This window comes from Populus trichocarpa, chromosome 4 (genome assembly GCF_000002775.5).
Source record: "Populus trichocarpa isolate Nisqually-1 chromosome 4, P.trichocarpa_v4.1, whole genome shotgun sequence".
NCBI lineage: Eukaryota > Viridiplantae > Streptophyta > Magnoliopsida > Malpighiales > Salicaceae > Populus > Populus trichocarpa.
In genome coordinates, this window is record NC_037288.2 from 4,649,785 (window position 1) to 4,670,356 (window position 20,572).

The following is a 20,572-nucleotide window of genomic DNA, read 5'->3' on the forward strand; positions in this document are numbered from 1 at the left end:
TTGAACGGCACTGTTCTTCTTTTTCCCTTGGATGTGCAGCAGGGGAAGAAGGTTTTTGAATTTGTTTTTTCACGCGCTCTCTCTCTCTCTCTTCCCCCAACTTGACCAAACACTGACAAGCAATATCCCCCCTCCATACGCCCTGCAATCACACTGAAGAGAGGAGAGGAAGCCCCATGCCACCCTACCCTATGCCATGACGGGACAGGACAGGGTGACCCCTCTCCCCCTGCTTATAAATATAGGGAGATATAGGAGAACAGGGGGGTTGGGAAGAAAAAAAAAGGAGAAAAAGAACGAGGGAACAGAGGAGAGAGTTTTTGAGAAGAGAGAAAGATTTTGAAAAAAACAAAGATGAATGAACTGAGGATTTGGGGGTGAGAAAGCAAAAAAAAAAAAAACAGAGGATAGAGAGGAGAGAAACATATAAAAAAAAAGGAAAGAGGAAAAACAGAGAGAAAGATTTTTGGGAGGAGTTGACAGGGAACGAAAAAAACAGGGTAGGGACATTAAAGAGAGAAGGAAAATATAGGGGTTTTTAGGGAGAAAATGCGAGAAGAGAAATACAGAAAAAAGAAAGGAAAACAGAGAGGAAAGAACGAAAAAAACAAAGAAGAAGAAACAGGGGACGAGAGAACGCAGAAACAAGAGAAAAACAGAAACAAAAAGAAAGGAAAAACACAGAGAAGCAGAGGAGAGAAGAAGAAGAATCGCCGCCATTCCACCACCACCAACACCTCCAACAGCAGCAGCACCACCGTCAAGTCCACCCTTTTCCACCTTCATTTTCAAAGAAGAGACCCAATTCGAACAGACGAACAGAGGGGAAGAGGGAACAAAAGGAAGAAGGAAAAACACAGAGAAGCAAAGGAGAGAAAAAAATGGACCGCCACCTAGAACCACCGCCACTCCTCTTCGTCCATCGTCAACAACAACACTGCCACCGCCAGGTCAACCTCTCTCTTCTCCCCCCTCCTTCTTCTTCGTCTTCAATTAGGGGCGCCCTCCACTGTTCTGCAAGTGAACAGTGGAGAGTGAATTAATTCACTCCCCACTATTCACATTACATGTGAACAGTAGAGAGCTTCTCTACTATTTATTGGGCCGAACAACACCGGCCCAAACCGAAATGGTTGGCCAAGTCAGTCCCAGTCCAAAAATAAAAAAGAAAAGAAAAAAACATTTTTGGGCCGATGCAAATCGGGTATTAAAAAACCAGGTTTTCTCCGAAATGTTGAAAAAAAATATTATATAGAAAAAAATATTTTTGCATACGACCAAGTCTCTCAATGATTAAAAAAAAATTAAATCGTATTTTCATAGAACAAAAAATTTCAAAATATGTGTTAGCATGCATTTTTACTTTAATAACCAGTTTGTTAAAGCCACGAGAACTAGGCCAGTATTTCAAAAAATACCCAAAAAATATTTTGTTTTCTTTTAGTATCTAGAATTATGAATTTATACATAAAACGTATTCTTGATATTCAATGGTAGTTCTTTTATATATAGACTTTAGCATGATCAGGATTTATCCGATAAGATAAAAATCTCCTTACCGGGAAAGACTTTTCTTTAACTTTAGACAGATCAACAATTAGAAAACACAACAATACCTTAACTTTTATAAGACAATTGAACAATGCAGCTTACCTTAGGTAAGACGTATTTGCGGTGCTAATACCTTCCATTTACACAACTAGTCCCCGTGCCCAATCCCTAAGACCAGTTAGGGTTTCTATTGACCAAAATACTAGGTGGCGGCTCCCATTCACGCTTTCCACGGAATAAAAAACAAGAATTTCTTATCTGCCCCATTTTCCCGATTACCTGGATAAATACCCAAACCAACAAAGTGGACGATCATCGCGACGCCGCACACGTGCGACAAGTATCAACGAAAAATTCTACATTAGGTAATAATGGATTTAACTAATATTTAAACCCAACATCTCATAAAATTCCTAGCATAATAATAATTATATTAAATATTTAACATATATGTTATCATCCCAAAACCTCACAAAATACGCAACATCAATATTTATGTTCTTATAAGATACAAAACACAAGGGCTCCATAATCTACTAATGTCAACGAAGCTGCAAACAGGATCTTAATATCGGTAACTAACAAACTTTCAATGCCTTGAGCATATCAACGACGTTCATTTCTTTTATTTTGCACTAACACAGCCAACCAAGTTTCAAGTCTCTAATAACTCGAATGTTAGCTCTAGAGAAGAGAAGATTTTTTAACTGATGTCGTTACAGGCTAGCAAAGCAACGGATATCAGAGACCTTCTCAAATGGATTATGTTCATGATGAGATTAGAGCTAGTTTAATGAAACAATAAAAATAAAATCTTAATATCGCACTGTTATGTTAATGACGTATTAATAATCCCATGCAGAATAATGTCATTTTATTATTAACAACACTTTCAACAACAGTTTTAACCAAACACCTTTTAATTACTTTTTATTTAATAATAATTTCAACCGTATTTTTAACAAAAACACGTATGTGAACACAACCAACAACAACTAAAAATGATTTTCTTAAACCTATTTTTTTCAAATCATACCCGTGACAAACACACGTCACTGTTTACAAACTTTCCAAACCGTAACTATAATCAAGTAGAATATATTTTTGACTATTTAGTATAATATTAATCACATGACCCTTAACGTTTACTCATGCAGTTGGATAAGAAGCATCCATGGCAACGCCACATAGCCCTTCGCTTGCACCGATGCCTCTTTGCATCCTCGTATACCCACTTTCACCCCAACTGGTTCCCCATGAATTCTTCACCAACCAATAATCAGTCCCATCACTGTCAGTACCATATCCAATTGCAGTAACAGCGTGGTTTTGCTGTGTCCCACAATCCCCATTGAAGACACCACTTTTATAAAACTGGAAATCGTTCCCACCACCGTCAACACCAACAGATACTGGCTGTTTGGCCACAGCTTGCAGGAGAGCGTTTTCATTATTCTTTGGCGCGTTTTCATCCCCTGTTATTTCTGCTGCAATAGATGCTGCCTTCTCGCTACTGCAAGTGCCATCTACTCCTTGGTAGGGGTAATTATCTTCACTTGTTAGCCCTTCGTTTCGTATAATATATTGGAAAGCAGTGTCCATGAGACCACCGTGACAACCTTTATTTCCAACATCACGGTTCACAAGCTGTTGCTTTGATAATGATATTAAGTTACCTGTCTTAAGCTTTATAATTCCTTCTATTGCTGCCACTGCGGAAAATGCCCAGCAACATCCTACCATTCAACATAATTATAAATCAACGAGCAGAATCATCGAAGCAGGGATCAGAACTCTGTGAAACTTCCCGTATTTACTTATGGCAATTAAAGAATACTTATCTGCCCCATTTTCCCGATTACCTGGATAAATACCCAAACCAACAAGGTGGACGATCATTATGACGCCGCACACGTGCGACAAGTATCAATGAAAAATTCGACATTAGGTAATCATGAATTTAACTAATATTTAAACCCAACATCTCATAAAATTCCTAGCATAATAATAATTCTATTAAATATTTAACATATATGTTATCATCCCAGAATCTCACAAAATATGCAACATCAATTATGGTCTTATAAGATACAAAACACAAGGGCTCCATAATCTACTAATGTCGACGAAGCTGCAAACAGGATCTTAATATCGGTAACTAACAAACTTTCAATGCCTTGAGCATATCAACGACATTCATTTCTTTTATTTTGCACTAACACAGCCAACCAAGTTTCAAGTCTCTAATAACTCGAATGTTAGCTCTAGAGAAGAGAAGATTTTTTAACTGATGTCGTTACAGGCTAGCAAAGCAACGGATATCAGAGACCTTCTCAAATGGATTATGTTCATGATGAGATTAGAGCTAGTTTAATGAAACAATAAAAATAAAATCTTAATATCGCACTGTTGTGTTAATGACGTATTAATAATCTCGTGCAGAATAATGTCATTTTATTATTAACAACACCTTCAACAACAGTTTTAACCAAACACCTTTTAATAACTTTTTATTTAATAATAATTTCAACCGTATTTTTAACAAAACACGTATTTGAACACAACCAACAACAACTAAATGTGATTTTCTTAAGCCTATTTTTTCCAAACCGCAACCGTAAAAGCTACCACAATGACAAACACACGTCACTGTTTACAAACTTTCCAAACCGTAACTATAATCAAGTAGAATATATTTTTGACTATTTAGTATAATATTAATCACACGACCCTTAACGTTTACTCATGCAGTTGGATAAGAAGCATCCTTTGCAACACCACATAGGCCTTCGCTTGAACCGATGCCTCTTCGCATCCTCATATACCCATTTTCACCCCAACTGGTTCCCCACGAATTCTTTACCAACCAATAATCAGTCCCATCACTGTCAGTACCATATCCAATTGCAGTAACCGCGTGGTTTAGGTTTGTCCCACAATCCCCTTCGAAGACACCACTTTTATAAAACCGGAAATCGTTCCCACCACCGTCAACAGCGACAGATACTGGCTGTTTGGCCACAGCCTGCAGGAGAGCGTTTTCATTATTCTGTGGCACGTCTTCATACCCAGTTATTTGTGCTTCAGTAGATGCTGCCTTATCGCTACTGCAAGTGCCATCTACTCCTTGGTAGGGGTAATTATCTTCACTTGTTAGCCCTCCGTTTCGTATAATATATTGGAAAGCAGTGTCCATGAGACCACCTTGACAGCCTTTATTTCCAGCAGTACAGTCCACAAGCTGTTGCTCTGATAATGATATTAAGTTACCTGTCTGAAGCTTTATAATTCCCTCTATTGCTGCCACTGTGGAAAATGCCCAGCAACACCCTACCATTCAACATAATTATAAATCAACGAGCAGAATCATTGAAGCAGGGATCAGAACTGATGTGTGAAACTTCCCGTATTTACTTATGGCAATTAAAGAATACTAGGAGTAATTATATATCCCCACTTTATATACAAACAAGTTTATGAAGGTTGTTATTTATGAATTATATCAAATCGGACTCTAGTTTTTCTCAAGTCTTAATTACTTAAAAGGATCTGATATTGTTACACTTTATGGGGTCCATTTTTTTTATTTAAGATAAAAAATTTCTCCATTGTTATTTTTTAACTACACAACCAAAGACGTTAGTGTTGTTATGTGACTTTATTTCTATATATATATATATTATCATTCTAATCAACTTTTATTTTTTTAGCTTTTTACACTTAAAAATCACTATTATAAAAAATATATTCACGCTTAATTAAATAATCATAAATCACTTAATATTTGTTAAAAAGTATTTTCAAAATATTATAATACTTATTCATTACTTATGGCAAAAAACAAAATTGATATACCCAAAAGGCAACATTCCGTTTATTATGATAAATTATTAAGTATACTTACCACAAGTGCCTTGGTCTTTAACTGGGGTGACTGCACCATCATTTCTCCAATCCATTGAAGTTGGTATGTCACTTAGATTTTCATATCTAAATGATGAAGACATCAATTTGGATGATTGTCTCTTGTACCCATGATACATAGCACGAAATTCTTCATTGGTCAAGTCTGCGAATTTGTTCACACCAAGCTTGTATCCGCGGTCAGAACCGTTGTTAAATGCTTCTATACGTTCAATATTTTCCTTAAAAATCAAGTATCGTTTCTCCTTCTCTTTCATGTCTCCATAGACACGTCCATGTTGAGCCATCCATTCTTCATGCCTCTTCAACATATATTCCTGCTCATCAAGAGGACGACAAGCTATTTTTGTTGCCCATGCAGCTAAAATAAGGAGAAATGGCACAAAAATACGAGTATTGCATTTTTTTGCGGCCATGGTACGTATAAGAGTATATGCGTCTACAGCCTTGTAAGTGAGTGTTTTTTTATTGGCACAACAAATTCAAAACAAGCGCAATGGGGTTTTATAGACCCAGTTTTGTAACCAGCTTCTTTCTATGTGACTAGCCTTAATTCTACGTTTGGGGCATAGAAGACGTTTGGAGCTTTGAAGTCAAATTTGGAGTAATATGTGCGCCAATTAATTTAAAATATAAGTGTAGCATCAAGATTCGGAGTTCAAACTTCCATGATCTCAATATTTTTCTTAATAGAAAAATTAAAGAAAATCTGTTTGGCTCATTTTTCTGTTTTTGATTTGAGAAACCTAAACCAAACCAAACTGCATTTTTTAAAATAAAAGTAAAAAAAAAAAACAAATTATCTTTGTTGGCTAACTTTTTTTTCTTTATACTTGTTTTGAAAATTTTCTTTTTATTTTTTACACTTGGAAATATTTATCACCCTATACTTAGTCTATTTATGTCATTTTTTTTGTTCTTTTCTTTATTTTTTCATAATTGTTTTATAAAATAACATGTTAAAAAAACTTGCTGACGGAAAATCACTGGTGAAATAAGATGGGGGAAGATTCCATCATCTTCTTCTTCTTGCCCGTGTACATACGTGTGAACAACTATCATTATTAAGTTGTTTTTGATAAATTAAAGGTCAATAACAAATCATTATCAAATATTTCATAACTATGTAAATCCAAATACACTAATTAAGTTGAAATTGAGAGTAAGACCTTTCTCACGTCGAGTACGAATATCTTGATTTGTTATTATTCTGAAATTTATAACTATTGTTCATGAAATTTTCTATAGAGTTGGATAAAAAGGATGGGTACTCTAACTTTCATACATGTTTAGAAGAAAAATTATATATATAATTCAAGATTTAAGTGTATGAAATTTGATTTATTACTCTTTTAGCTTTTATTTAATATTAAATTTTTATGGCATGACCGAGTCAACCCGAGTTAACCTGTCAAACCTGCAGCTCAGTTAATGAAATAATGATAACCCAAAAGAAAAGAAAACAAAGAGAATTACAAAGCCTGTTTTTTATATATATATAAAAAAATGTCAAATGATGGTATCAAAAAGGAAAATTAGTTATATAAAAAAAAAACAATGCCAATGAGCATTAACTTTCCAAACCCGCGACTCGGGTAATAGAAATTAGACCAACTAGACCATGTTTGTGATAATAACTTGTGATATGGAAGGAGTAGTTAATAACTTTGGACGTCTACATATAAAGGAAACTTTTCTAAAATTTCAGTAGAATTGTTAATAAATAAAAAAGCATGACTGCATGTATATTAACGTGTCAAAAACATTAATCACGCATGCTCGTTACAAAATCAAGCATCAAACTTGCATAATCACCGTCTTGTGTGGACAAGGAACAAATGAATCAAGATTTAGATGAGATCTAAAAAAAAAAAAGTACTAGAAGAGAGCAAATCACGGCAACCAAGGAAGGGTCCTAGGGGTCCAACCACAGGAGTCAAGAAGCTCAGTGGAAATTTGGGGCTTAGATTTTGATAAAGGAACAGACCAACACATCCCATTGGTTAGAACTTCCATCATCTTCTTCTTCTTGCCAGTGTACCGTGTACGTGTGATCAACGATCGAACCATGACTGTCAATAATTAATGGAATGGGGGAAGATTCCATCTCCTTAATTTATTTAATTTTTTAATTAAAACCGAGACGAACCAACCGATACGTGGGATGATTTTTTTAACGACCAATGCCGAAGACAACACTGGTAGAGCAAATCACGGCAAAGGCTTTTGATTTCGTTTCAAGCACTGTACTAATCAATAAGTTTGGATTCCTTTATTTTTGTCGATGAAATTAAGATTCCATTTACAACAGCCTCGGCACAGCTTCATCCAAATAATTGAAATATGCATGCAATAATTTTTATTTGTGATATTGATTGGATCATAACTTAATTTCCATTGATTTCACAATGATTCCAAGGAAGAAAACTTTATTGCGAAACTTCAAGGTTGCTTAAATTGATGCTTTAGCTAAAACACTAGCTCAACAACCCACTTTACACCGCAGGGCCATTTCTTCTCGTATAAAAAATAAATAATGTTGAGCTCGTAGAATCAACTAAATCAAATAAGTTGATTTTATTTTAATTAAATTTTTTTAAAAAAAAAAAACAATGATATTAAATAGACCAAAAAAAAAGTAATTGTGATAATCGGGCAACAAAAAACCTTTTTCAAAAAGAAAAACACAATGTACTTTAATTCCAAATTAATTAAATACAAAAGGACAAAACCGGATTTTTTTTGCCTCCAGGACGCGTTGATGAGTGCCTTGCATGTGCCGGTTACGTTTTTTTTAATTATATTTTACATGTATTAAAATACCAAATTGCCCCTTATCCAACATAACCATCACCAAAATACTAGTGTGAAAAGATGAAAATGCCCTTAGACGCCACCTCCAAAAGTTTTGCTTCCTTGAAAATTTTAGTTGTTTCACTGTGCTTTTAAAATGGAAAACGATCTACTTGCGCCCCGAACAATTTGATAATTGTCGCACGTGTACGGTGTCGCGGCGATCACCCTACCACCCTCATCAGGTGTGGTATGTATGTCTATCTTGGCAGATATGGGGAGACAAGGAATTCTTATTTCTTATCAGTGGAAAAAATGGAATGGGAGTCGCCACCTAATATTTTGGTCACTAGGAACCCTAACTGGTCTCAAAGATCGGGTACGGAGACTGATTGCGTAAAGGGAAGGTATTAGCATCTCAAATATGTCCTACCTAAGGTACGGTGCATTGTTTTATTGTCTGATAAAAAATAAGGTCTTGTTATGTTTTTTTAATTGTTGGTCCGTCTATGGTTCAAGAAAAACTCTCCTCAATAAGAAGGTTCTTATCTTATGGGGTAAAACCTAACCGTTCTAAAGTCTATAAAAGAACTATATTTTTAATATCGGCAATATGTTTTACGTATAAATTCATAATCTCAGACATTAAAACAAAACAAAATATTTTTTTCTTTTTTTTGAAATATTAGCCGAGTTCTCGTAACTTTAATAAATTGGTTATTAAAGCCAAAATGCAAGCTAATATATATATATATATATATATATATATATATATATATATATTTGAAGTTTTCTTTGTTGTATGTAAATACAATATGATTTTTTTTTTTTTGAGAGACCGGGCCGTATGCATGAAAACAAAGACATGTTTTTTTTTATGTTTTGACGAAAACCGGGTATTTTAATACCGGATTTGTATTTTTACGGTATAAAAATACTACCCGATATTAATCAAAATGACGTAGAAAAATGCCCGGGAATATCACAAATTTTCCCAAAATGATTTTTGAATATTTTTTTGACTCGGCCGGCCCGGCCCAAAAAGAGGCTGGGCTGAAATCAACCCAAAATGAAATTGGGCCAGGACCGGCCCAAAAGAGAACCTTGTTGTGGCTGGACTCAACCCAGCCGCGTGGGCTGGGCTGATGTTCCAGCCCAAAAAACAAATAGCGGGTTACTGTGCATGCCACAGTAACCCGTTATATATAATTATTTTCCACTTTGCTGCAGAACGTGAATTGCTCACGTTCTGCATGCAAATGGTGAACACAGCAGAGGAGCCAGAAAAGGGGAGGAGGGAGCGTGGTGGTTGGGCCGACGGTGGCTCGTGGTGACCGTTCTCGGTGAGCGGCGACAGACGGTGATTCTTCTGCGGTTGTTCTTCTTCTCTTGGTGCAGAGACACAGTGGTCGTGCTGGAGGAGCAGACGATGGCTTCGCTGGTGAAGACGGTGGTCTCCCTTCCTCTGCGCTTTCCTTCCTCTCTGTCTCTGCTCTCTCACTTGTTCTTTCTCCTTCTCTGTTTTGTTTCGGTTTCTCCTCTGTTGCTGCTGGTGGCAGCTGTTGTTGGCGGCGCTGCTGGTGACAAGGCAAAATGACGGTGGCGCAGCTTCCAACGGTGGAGGGAGAGAAACCAGAGAGAGAGATGAGTTACTGTTCCTCTCCCCTGTTCTTTTGTTTTTCTGTTCTTTCCTATTCTCTCGTCAGCTCAAGTCTTCCCCTCTCTGTTCGTCTACCCGGTTTTCAAAACAATCTCTGTTCCTCTCTCAAACAATCCCCTGCTTCCTTCTCTCTATTCGGTTCTCTTCTTCAAGTTCGTTTCCCAAAAGTTTTGCCCCCTCTGGTTTCTTTTTTTCTTCTTCTTCTTCCCCATTTCTGCAGCTTGCTTCCTTCTTTTCTCCAAAAACAATTTCTCCTCCTCTGCCCCCCCACCCCCTTTCTCTCTATACCTCTCAGTATTTATAGCCAGCGGGAGCGAGAGTGACGATGCCTTGTCCTGTCATGGTGCAGGGCGGGGTGGAGTGAGGCAGCTCTGCACCGTCGACCCCTGCCACTGCATGGCATGATTCTCTTCTTCTTTTGGCGTGGTGACAGTGCATGCGGGTGTGGGTGGTGTCAGTGAGGGGACAAGTCGGGGGAATGATTGAGAGGGTGCGTTGCAGGGGAGAGAAACTTCTTCTTCCCCTGCCTCTGCATTGTGCAGGGGAAGAAGAAGCACAAAATGGTACTGTTTCGTGCTCTCTTCCTTTTTTTTTTTGATATATTATTTATTTATTTTTATTTTTTTTGTATTTTCTCTTTTCTTGTGTGGTGATATAATAACAATAATAACGAATGGACCTTGTCCGAAGACCTCACAACCGCCAATAGCTAGTTCAATTATTTTTTATGAAAAAAACAAAATCGTTATTACATTGTTCCAACGAACATGACCCTTGAGTCTAGGTGAACAATTTTTTTTTTTCCCAAAGGGTTGTAGTTTTTGTTAATTAAGTTCTATTAATTTTAGTTTCTACTAGTCATTTTACCTGCATTTCACCATAGGTCATATCAAAAGGTTTTTTATATAAAAAAAAAATATAGGTGTCATCAACATGCTTCTGTACTCAAGAAAACTTGTTGCACATATTTAACGAAATTGATCAAGAATTATATGTCAATAAATAATAAAAATATGTTAATTTTAATCTAAGACTAAATCAAAAAGTTAAGAGATAAATATAGATTAAGATATTTAATATCGTGTTGTAGGGAATTCTTCAAATTGTTTTTTATCTAATTATATGTCAAAATATTTTTTTTTTCTTTCAAAAGAAGAGCACTAATTTAAATTTCAACAAAACAAAATAACTTTCTAGTATAATTCCTCCTTTTCTTATCATTGTTTCTTTCATATAGCATTTTGAGATATGTAGGAAACTAATGATTTAAAAAAAAACTTTTAAAGGAATTAAATAAGGATAAAAAGGCATCTCTTTAATTAACACCCCTTATATCTTATTAATTAATGCAAACCCTTTTTTGCGACATTTTTTTTATCAGAATAATTATTTTTTAAACAGCTTTTCATAACCCTAAAGCCAAGTGTTAGTATAAATAAAACACTAAAGTTTTGATATTTTTTATGCAAATATAAAAGAATAACATACTTTTCATGTGTTGTCACAAAACAAATTTCAAATATATTTTTTAACTAATCATATGAATATAAAAACACATTAGCACGCATACAATGAATAAAATTATCATAATCTATTTTTGGGTTATTCCCCAAATTCATTTTTTCTCTTCCAATGAAAAACATATATTCATAATAAATCCCAAAAAAAAAAATATCAGTTAGAAGAGGATGCTGGAGCACCTAGAAAATAGCCAAAAATTAGTTGAGGAGGTTCAAAAATACAAAGATTAAAATTTGACAGTATATTTTTGACTGATGAGAGCCCTATTGATAAATAAAATTCAATTTGAGGAAGAAAAGTCCAAAATCAAATGTTTATGGACTCGATTAAATTTTATTGAAGGTTTAATTGATTTTATGAAGGGTTTAATTGCAAGAAAAATTGATTTTAAAATCAATTTAGGCTTTAATCAGAAGAAATTTTAATTTTTAAGAGTTGATTTGGTTAAATCAGGGGCTTATTGTATAAATAGTGAAGTTTGATGGTCAATTACAAACTTGATTGAAGAAATCCAAAATCAAGGACCAAACTGGAAAATGCGTGTAAATAGAAGGGCTGAAATTGACTGAATCAAGGACTAAATTGAAGAAATTGAAAGTTTATTGATCAATTGAGGGTCAAAATGCATAAATTCAAATCCAATGACTAAAATGAAAAAGGGGACCAACTTCAAGGCCCGTGTTTGAATTTGGCAGGGATGCAATTGAATTGATTCTTAAAATCAAAATTGCAATTGAGGACTTGATTGAACAAATCACAATTGAGGACTGATTTGGAAATTAACATGTTTTGGAGCCATTTCCTTTTAAATGAAACGACGCATTTTGGGCAAACGCCGCAGTTCCAGGCACTGTTCACTGAAATTAAAAAAAGGCAACAAACGGTGCCGTTTTGATGGCACTGTTCGCCATCTTCTTTCCCTGTACACGCAAAGGCAGGGGAAGAAGAGGTTTGTTCCCCTGCTTTTATCCCTCTCACTCTATCTCCGAAAAACCCAAAACCGACAAGACCCACACCCATTAGCCTGCCATGATGAAAAAGCAGAGGAGACAAGCCCTGCGGGCGAGGCTACCTAAGGGATGCCCGGCCACCCTACCCCTGTGCCATGACTGGACAGGGGTAGTAGCCCTCCCCCCCCTTTTCACCCTTATAAATACCAAGGGAGAGACACACACAGAGGGGATGGATTTTTTGGGAGAGAAGATTTAGGATGAATGAGAGAGACTGAAGGAGGAAATAGAGGGGGATTTGAGAAAATAGGGGACACTGTTACAGGGTGGACAATATAGAGAGAAGAAAAATGAGAGTTGAAAAACAGAAGGAAGAAAAAAAACAGGCAGGACAAACGAGAGAGATTAAAGTGGGGACAATTTGAAAGGACGAAAAACAAGGGATGAAAGAGATGCAATTTTTTCAAACTGCTGTTTAGAGAGAACAAACAAGTTCAAACTGCTGTCTATGCACCTAACTTATTTGTATTTTTTTTTAGTTAGATTAGGCCGATGATGCATCGTCTCCCCAACCTTTTTTTTAAAATCAAACAACACATCATTGGTAGTGGCAGATGATGCATCTTTTATTGTCAGATTCTAGCCATCTATGGTGGCTAAAAAGTCATGTTTCTAACTTTTAAATCTAAAAAAAAAAACTATTTGAACCTTTTTTGCATTGAAAACACTTAGAAAAGATTTTCTGATAAGATAAAAAAAAACACCTCAATGAAACGTTTTTTGTTGGATGGAACTTGTTGACACCAGGATTGACTTTTATGATTGGAATGTGATAAATTAACAACTTTATCTCTAATTCATGTTTTCAAGGATTTTCTCTCTTCTCTTTCCAACTCAGAGACTGAAATATAAATAAAATAAACTTTTGGACCAAAAGGTTAAACTATCTAAACAAAGGGATCAAAAATAAATTTTCTAAAAATATTTAGGCATAAATTTTTCAAAAGGCATGGTTTTGAAAAGTAGACAAAAAAGCCCTGTATTGTTTCATCTTTGTTAAATTTGGTTCTCTAAAATTGTTTTTTTTTTCCACAAGCAACAAAACTGAGTTATATATATATAATCAAGCATCAATATAATGTTGGGATATTCCTTTGACATTTTAATAACCTCATTGAAAATAAATCATGATGTTAAATTCAAAGCTAATGTAATATAAAAGGATGAAATTGAAGAAGAAAAAATAATAATTGAATTACAAAATAATTGAAGGGCTAAAAACAAACACTAAGCAAATTCACAGCATTTCTTCTCACGTGTTAAAGTAACACCTAGAGGAGATTTAGGTTCTTTTTAACTAGGGTTGGCTAGCATACCTTTTACACTAATATGAATATGGATTGTGGAGATATATATTTGAAATTATAACTTGATCCAATATAGAAACTTCTACATGATTTGGAATCCCCAGCCCAAGAACAGAATTCCATTAGCTAGCTAGTCCATGCATGAACAATCTATTTTTAACCAAATTTAAGAGACGAATTTAATTTTAGTAAACCAAAACTTGCTGAAAATACTAACTAACCATTGTCTAAAGAGAAACATAATAAAAAAGGCATGACTATTTATTAAGTTATGGGCTATTTGATCTTTATTATGTTTTATTGATGGACCATATATGAAACATTAACAAAGAAACTAAAATCGGATGAACATTCACTATACAAAACGGAGTTGTGTGATTTTTAAAATTATTTTTGAAATAAATTTATTTTTATATTTATATTGGTGTATCTTCAATTAAATATATTTTTGTCTTTATTATCTTTGTCCTTTCTATCCCAAGACAATAATCAAATGCTACATTAATGTTCATCGAATTGTTTTTGTGTTGCTCCTGGTTTCTGCTTTTCTAGTTGTTATTCTCTTATGAATTTTAAAATATCTTGATTTTGCTCATTTAGTTTGTAAAAAAAATATATGGTATGGTTTTTAGATTCTTAGAACTTTGATCGAAATTAGCCCACCAATATATACCGAGGAGGGCGTTTTATTATTCGGATGTTAATAGATAATAGGGTCAATTAAAATAGTCCACTGAATAACCTAGGATGGTAAGGTCCACCATCAGGTCCTGTCCTTTGAACTTTGTTTTGTGGATGATGACAATACCTCGAATAACATACATATCAGTCAGTCTAGGCAAACCATATTAAAACTCATATAGCATTGAAAAGAAACAACAATGCAGATTACCTTATTTAGGATATATAAGGTGATGTCCATCTTCCCTATTAGATAATCAACCCCTAACCAAGAAACTCTAAAGACTAGTTAGGGTTTTTAGTTATTATAAAACTATGTGGCGACTTTCTTTTTCTTCGTATTTTACCCCTTTTACACGTCACCTCACCTCGAAGTCCGCATGCGAAGCTATAACAAAAAGGATTGTGCACACACATTATAGCATCACCAATTATTTAGGTACAATTTCCATGTAATAAATCTGAAAACAATGTACTTTTTTTTTATGATTTGAGAACTATCGAAATTTTAGCAAAGTTTCTCGTATACTAGGAGATTCCAAATTATCGACTAAACCTGCTATACTTCAATAAACAGTCAATTCACGTTCCATTCATTATCCAATCTTCTTGAGCTCATCACATCACAATTCATCCCATCACATCAATCATATTTTATATAACACATTTAACTACTACATGAATTAAATTAAGATTTATCCACAAAAATAATCGGAATATGACAACATGTAATTTAAATTAAGTATCATTTAACTACTATGTTTAGAGTTAATACAAACAATATTGTTGTAACCCATTTTTGGGTCCCCATAAAAAAAAAGGAGAAGCCTGAAATGGTGTCGTTTTGAACGCCACTGTTCTTCTTTTTCCCTTGGATGTGCAGCAGGGGAAGAAGGTTTTTGAATTTGTTTTTTCACGCGCTCTCTCTCTCTCTCTCTTCCCCCAACTTGACCAAACACTGACAAGCAATACCCCCCTCCGCACGCCCTGCAATCACGCTGAAGAGAGGAGAGGAAGCCTTGCCCTGCAGAGGACGTCGCATGCCACCCTACCCTATGCCATGACGGGACAGGACAGGGTGACCCCTCTCCCCCTGCTTATAAATATGGGGAGATATAGGAGAACAGGGGGGTCGGGAAAAAAAAAAGGAGAAAAAGAACGAGGGAACAGAGGAGAGAGTTTTTGAGAAGAGAGAAAGATTTTGAAAAAAACAAAGATGAATGAACTGAGGATTTGGGGGTGAGAAAGCAAAAAAAAACAGAGGATAGAGATGAGAGAAACATAAAAAAAAAAAAAGGAAAGGAGAAAAACATAGAGAAAGATTTTTGGGAGGAGTTGACAGGGAACGAAAAAAAACAGGGTAGGGACATTAAAGAGAGAAGGAAAATATAGGGGTTTTTAGGGAGAAAAGGCGAGAAGAGAAATACAGAAAAAAGAAAGGAAAACAGAGAGGAAAGAATGAAAAAAACAAAGAAGAAGAAACAGGGGATGAGAGAACGCAGAAACAAGAGAAAAACAGAAACAAAAAGAAAGGAAAAACATAGAGAAGCAGAGGAGAGAAGAAGAAGAATCGCCGCCATTCCACCACCACCAGCACCTCCAACAGCAGCAGCACCACCGTCAAGTCCGCCCTTTTCCACCTTCATTTTCAAAGAAGAGACCCAATTCGAACAGACGAACAGAGGGGAAGAGGGAACGAAAGGAAGAAGGAAAAACACAGAGAAGCAAAGGAGAGAAAAAAAAGGACCGCCACCTAGAACCACCGCCACTCCTCTTCGCCCATCATCAACAACAACACTACCACCGCCAGGTCAACCTCTCTCTTCTCCCCCCTCCTTCTTCTTCGTCTTTAATTGGGGGCGCCCTCCACTGTTCTGCAAGTGAACAGTGGAGAGTGAATTAATTCACTCCCCACTATTCACATTGCATGTGAACAGTAGAGAGCTTCTCTACTGTTTATTGGGCCGAACAACACCGGCCCCGACCGAAATGGTTGGCCAAGTCAGTCCCAGTCCAAAAATAAAAAAGAAAAGAAAAAAATATTTCCGGGCCGATGCAAATCGGGTATTAAAATATCAGGTTTTCTCTGAAATGTTGAAAAAAAATATTATATAGAAAAAAATATTTTTGCATACGACCAAGTCTCTCAATGATAAAAAAAAAAATTAAATCGTATTTTCATAGAACAAAAAATTTCAAAATATGTGTTAGCATGTATTTTTACTTTAATAACCAGTTTGTTAAAGCCACGAGAACTAGGCCAGTATTTCAAAAAATACCCAAAAAATATTTTGTTTTCTTTTAGTATCTAGAATTATGAATTTATACGTAAAACGTATTCTTGATATTCAAGGGTAGTTCTTTTATTTATAGACATTAGAACGATCAGGATTTATCCGATAAGATAAAGATCTCCTTACCGGAAAAGACTTTTCTTTAACTTTGGACAGACCAACAATTAGAAAACACAACAATACCTTAACTTTTATAAGACAATCGAACAATGCAGCTTACCTTAGGTAAGATGTATTTGGGTTGCTAATACCTTTCATTTACACAACTAGTCCCCGTGCCCAATCCCTAAGACCAGTTAGGGTTTCTAGTGACCAAAAAACTAGGTGGCGGCTCCCATTCGCGCTTTCCACGGATAAAAAACAAGAATTCCTTATCTGCCTCATTTTCCCGATTACCTGGATAAATACCCAAACCAACAAAGTGGACGATCATCGCGACGCCGCACACGTGCGACAAGTATCAACGAAAAATTCTACATTAGGTAATAATGGATTTAACTAATATTTAAACCCAACATCTCATAAAATTCCTAGCATAATAATAATTATATTAAATATTTAACATATATGTTATCATCCCAAAACCTCACAAAATACGCAACATCAATATTTATGTTCTTATAAGATACAAAACACAAGGGCTCCATAATCTACTAATGTCAACGAAGCTGCAAACAGGATCTTAATATCGGTAACTAACAAACTTTCAATGCCTTGAGCATATCAACGACGTTCATTTCTTTTATTTTGCACTAACACAGCCAACCAAGTTTCAAGTCTCTAATAACTCGAATGTTAGCTCTAGAGAAGAGAAGATTTTTTAACTGATGTCGTTACAGGCTAGCAAAGCAACGGATATCAGAGACCTTCTCAAATGGATTATGTTCATGATGAGATTAGAGCTAGTTTAATGAAACAATAAAAATAAAATCTTAATATCGCACTGTTGTGTTAATTACGTATTAATAATCTCGTGCAGAATAATGTCATTTTATTATTAACAACACTTTCAACAATAGTTTTAACCAAACACCTTTTAATAACTTTTTTATTTAATAATAATTTCAACCGTATTTTTAACAAAACACGTATTTGAACACAACCAACAACAACTAAATGTGATTTTCTTAAACCTATTTTTTCCAAACCGCACCCGTAAAAGCTACCACAATGACAAACACATGTCACTGTTTACAAACTTTCCAAACCGTAACTATAATCAAGTAGTATATATTTTTGACTATTTAGTATAATATTAATCACATGACCCTTAACGTTTACTCATGCAGTTGGATAAGAAGCAGCCATGGCAACGCCACATAGGCCTTCGCTTGAACCGATGCCTCTTCGCATCCTCATATACCCATTTTCACCCCAACTGGTTCCCCACGAATTCTTCACCAACCAATAATCAGTCCCATCAATGTCAGTACCATATCCAATTGCAGTAACCGCGTGGTTTTGCTGTGTCCCACAATCCCCATTGAAGACACCACTTTTATAAAACTGGAAATCGTTCCCACCACCGTCAACACCAACAGATACTGGTTGTTTGGCCACAGCCTGCAGGAGAGCGTTTTCATTATTCTGTGGCACGTCTTCATACCCAGTTATTTGTGCTTCAGTAGATGCTGCCTTCTCGCTACTGCAAGTGCCATCTACTCCTTGGTAGGGGTAATTATCTTCACTTGTTAGCCCTCCGTTTCTTATAATATATTGGAAAGCAGTGTCCATGAGACCACCTTGACAGCCTTTATTTCCAGCAGTACAGTCCACAAGCTGTTGCTCTGATAATGATATTAAGTTACCTGTCTGAAGCTTTATAATTCCCTCTATTGCTGCCACTGTGGAAAATGCCCAGCAACACCCTACCATTCAACATAATTATAAATCAACAAGCAGAATCATCGAAGCAGGGATCAGAACTAATGTGTGAAACTTCCCGTATTTACTTATGGCAATTAAAGAATACTAGGAGTAATTATATATCCCCACTTTATATACAAACAAGTTTATGAACGTCGTTATTTATGAATTATATCAAATCGGACTCTAGTTTTTCTCAAGTCTTAATTACTTAAAAGGATCTGATATTGTTACACTTTATGGGGTCCCTTTTTTTTATTTAAGATAAAAAATTTCTCCATTATTATTTTTTAACTACACAACCAAAGACGTTAGTGTTGTTATGTGACTTTATTTCTATATATATATATATATATATATATATATATATATATATATATATATATATATATATATATATATATATTATCATTCTAATCAACTTTTATTTTTTTAGCTTTTTACACTTAAAAATCACTATTATAAAAAATATATATTCGCGCTTAATTAAATAATCATAAATCACTTAATATTTGTTAAAAAGTATTTTCAAAATATTATAATACTTATTGATTATTCTATATCTCAAAATCTCGACAAAATTAATTAACGAAACATATTTATCTATTTTTAACATTTCTAAATATAATAAAACAACTAGTTACCAAACACTGTTTTTTACCCCCACGTCACAGCAATACCAAACAAATTTTAAGGCACCTGTTAGCTATTTATTATTTATTATTCTCTAAAATATACCTCTTTCCAATTATATGTCTTTTTTTATTTTTATTGTTCAATCAAAAGATTCTGTAAAAAATCCATCAATTTAACATAAGAACTTTAAGTTTGGAATTTTTTATATATTAGTTTAAATTCTTACAAAATAGTTTTTAGTTTAGGTGCACAACCAGAATATTTGGGGTACCTAAATGAAAAACAAATAAACCTCAAGGACTCTCGAGAAAAAGCAAAAAGCAAAAAGCAAAAAACAAAATTGATATACCCAAAAGGCAACATTCCGTTTATTATGATAAATTATTAAGTATACTTACCACAAGTGCCTTGGTCTTTAACTGGGGTGACTGCACCATCATTTCTCCAATCCATTGAAGTTGGTATGTCACTTAGATTTTCATATCTAAATGATGAAGACATCAATTTGGATGATTGTCTCTTGTACCCATGATACATAGCACGAAATTCTTCATTGGTCAAGTCTGCGAATTTGTTCACACCAAGCTTGTATCCGCGGTCAGAACCGTTGTTAAATGCTTCTATACGTTCAATATTTTCCTTAAAAATCAAGTATCGTTTCTCCTTCTCTTTCATGTCTCCATAGACACGTCCATGTTGAGCCATCCATTCTTCATGCCTCTTCAACATATATTCCTGCTCATCAAGAGGACGACAAGCTATTTTTGTTGCCCATGCAGCTAAAATAAGGAGAAATGGCACAAAAATACGAGTATTGCATTTTTTTGCGGCCATGGTACGTATAAGAGTATATGCGTCTACAGCCTTGTAAGTGAGTGTTTTTTTATTGGCACAACAAATTCAAAACAAGCGCAATGGGGTTTTATAGACCCAGTTTTGTAACCAGCTTCTTTCGATGTGACTAGCCTTAATTCTACGTTTGGGGCATAGAAGACGTTTGGAGCTTTGAAGTCAAATTTGGAGTAATATGTGCGCCAATTAATTTAAAATATAAGTGTAGCATCAAGATTCGGAGTTCAAACTTCCATGATCTCAATATTTTTCTTAATAGAAAAATTAAAGAAAATCTGTTTGGCTCATTTTTCTGTTTTTGATTTGAGAAACCTAAACCAAACCAAACGGCATTTTTTAAAATAAAATTAAAAAAAAAACAAATTATCTTTGCTGGCTAACTTTTTTTTCTTTATACTTGTTTTGAAAATTTTCTTTTTATTTTTTACACTTAGAAATATTTATCACCCTATACTTAGTCTATTTATGTCATTTTTT

The 20,572-nt window shown here is 34.9% G+C and overlaps 2 protein-coding genes across 6 annotated transcripts in view; both read right to left on the reverse strand.

Annotated features, from left to right (window-relative positions):
* The window catches only part of LOC7470211 (senescence-specific cysteine protease SAG12), a 41,612-nt gene extending 35,634 nt beyond the window's left edge, over positions 1-5,978 (reverse strand). The window contains exons 1-2 of one of the 5 annotated variants that reach the window (XM_024599254.2): positions 5,456-5,969; positions 4,756-4,881 (exon numbers count right to left, since the gene is read on the reverse strand). In XM_024599254.2, the coding sequence (XP_024455022.2) occupies positions 4,756-4,881; positions 5,456-5,891 (562 nt within the window). In that variant the 5' untranslated portion in view covers positions 5,892-5,969. Of the gene's footprint in view, positions 1-2,700; positions 3,288-4,755; positions 4,882-5,455 lie in introns of those variants that run through there. The other 4 variants (XM_052452076.1, XM_052452074.1, XM_052452072.1 and 1 more) reach the window with 4 other exon arrangements.
* An 11,807-nt stretch (positions 5,979-17,785) lies between these two features.
* Positions 17,786-20,151, reverse strand: LOC18110055 (senescence-specific cysteine protease SAG12). The gene is made up of 2 exons (XM_024599573.2): positions 19,642-20,151; positions 17,786-18,609 (listed from the first exon to the last, which is right to left on the reverse strand). The coding sequence occupies exons 1-2, from the start codon at positions 20,075-20,077 to the stop codon at positions 18,023-18,025; spliced, it is 1,023 nt and encodes a 340-aa protein (XP_024455341.2). The 5' UTR covers positions 20,078-20,151; the 3' UTR covers positions 17,786-18,022.
* Positions 20,152-20,572: the final 421 nt, after the last annotated feature.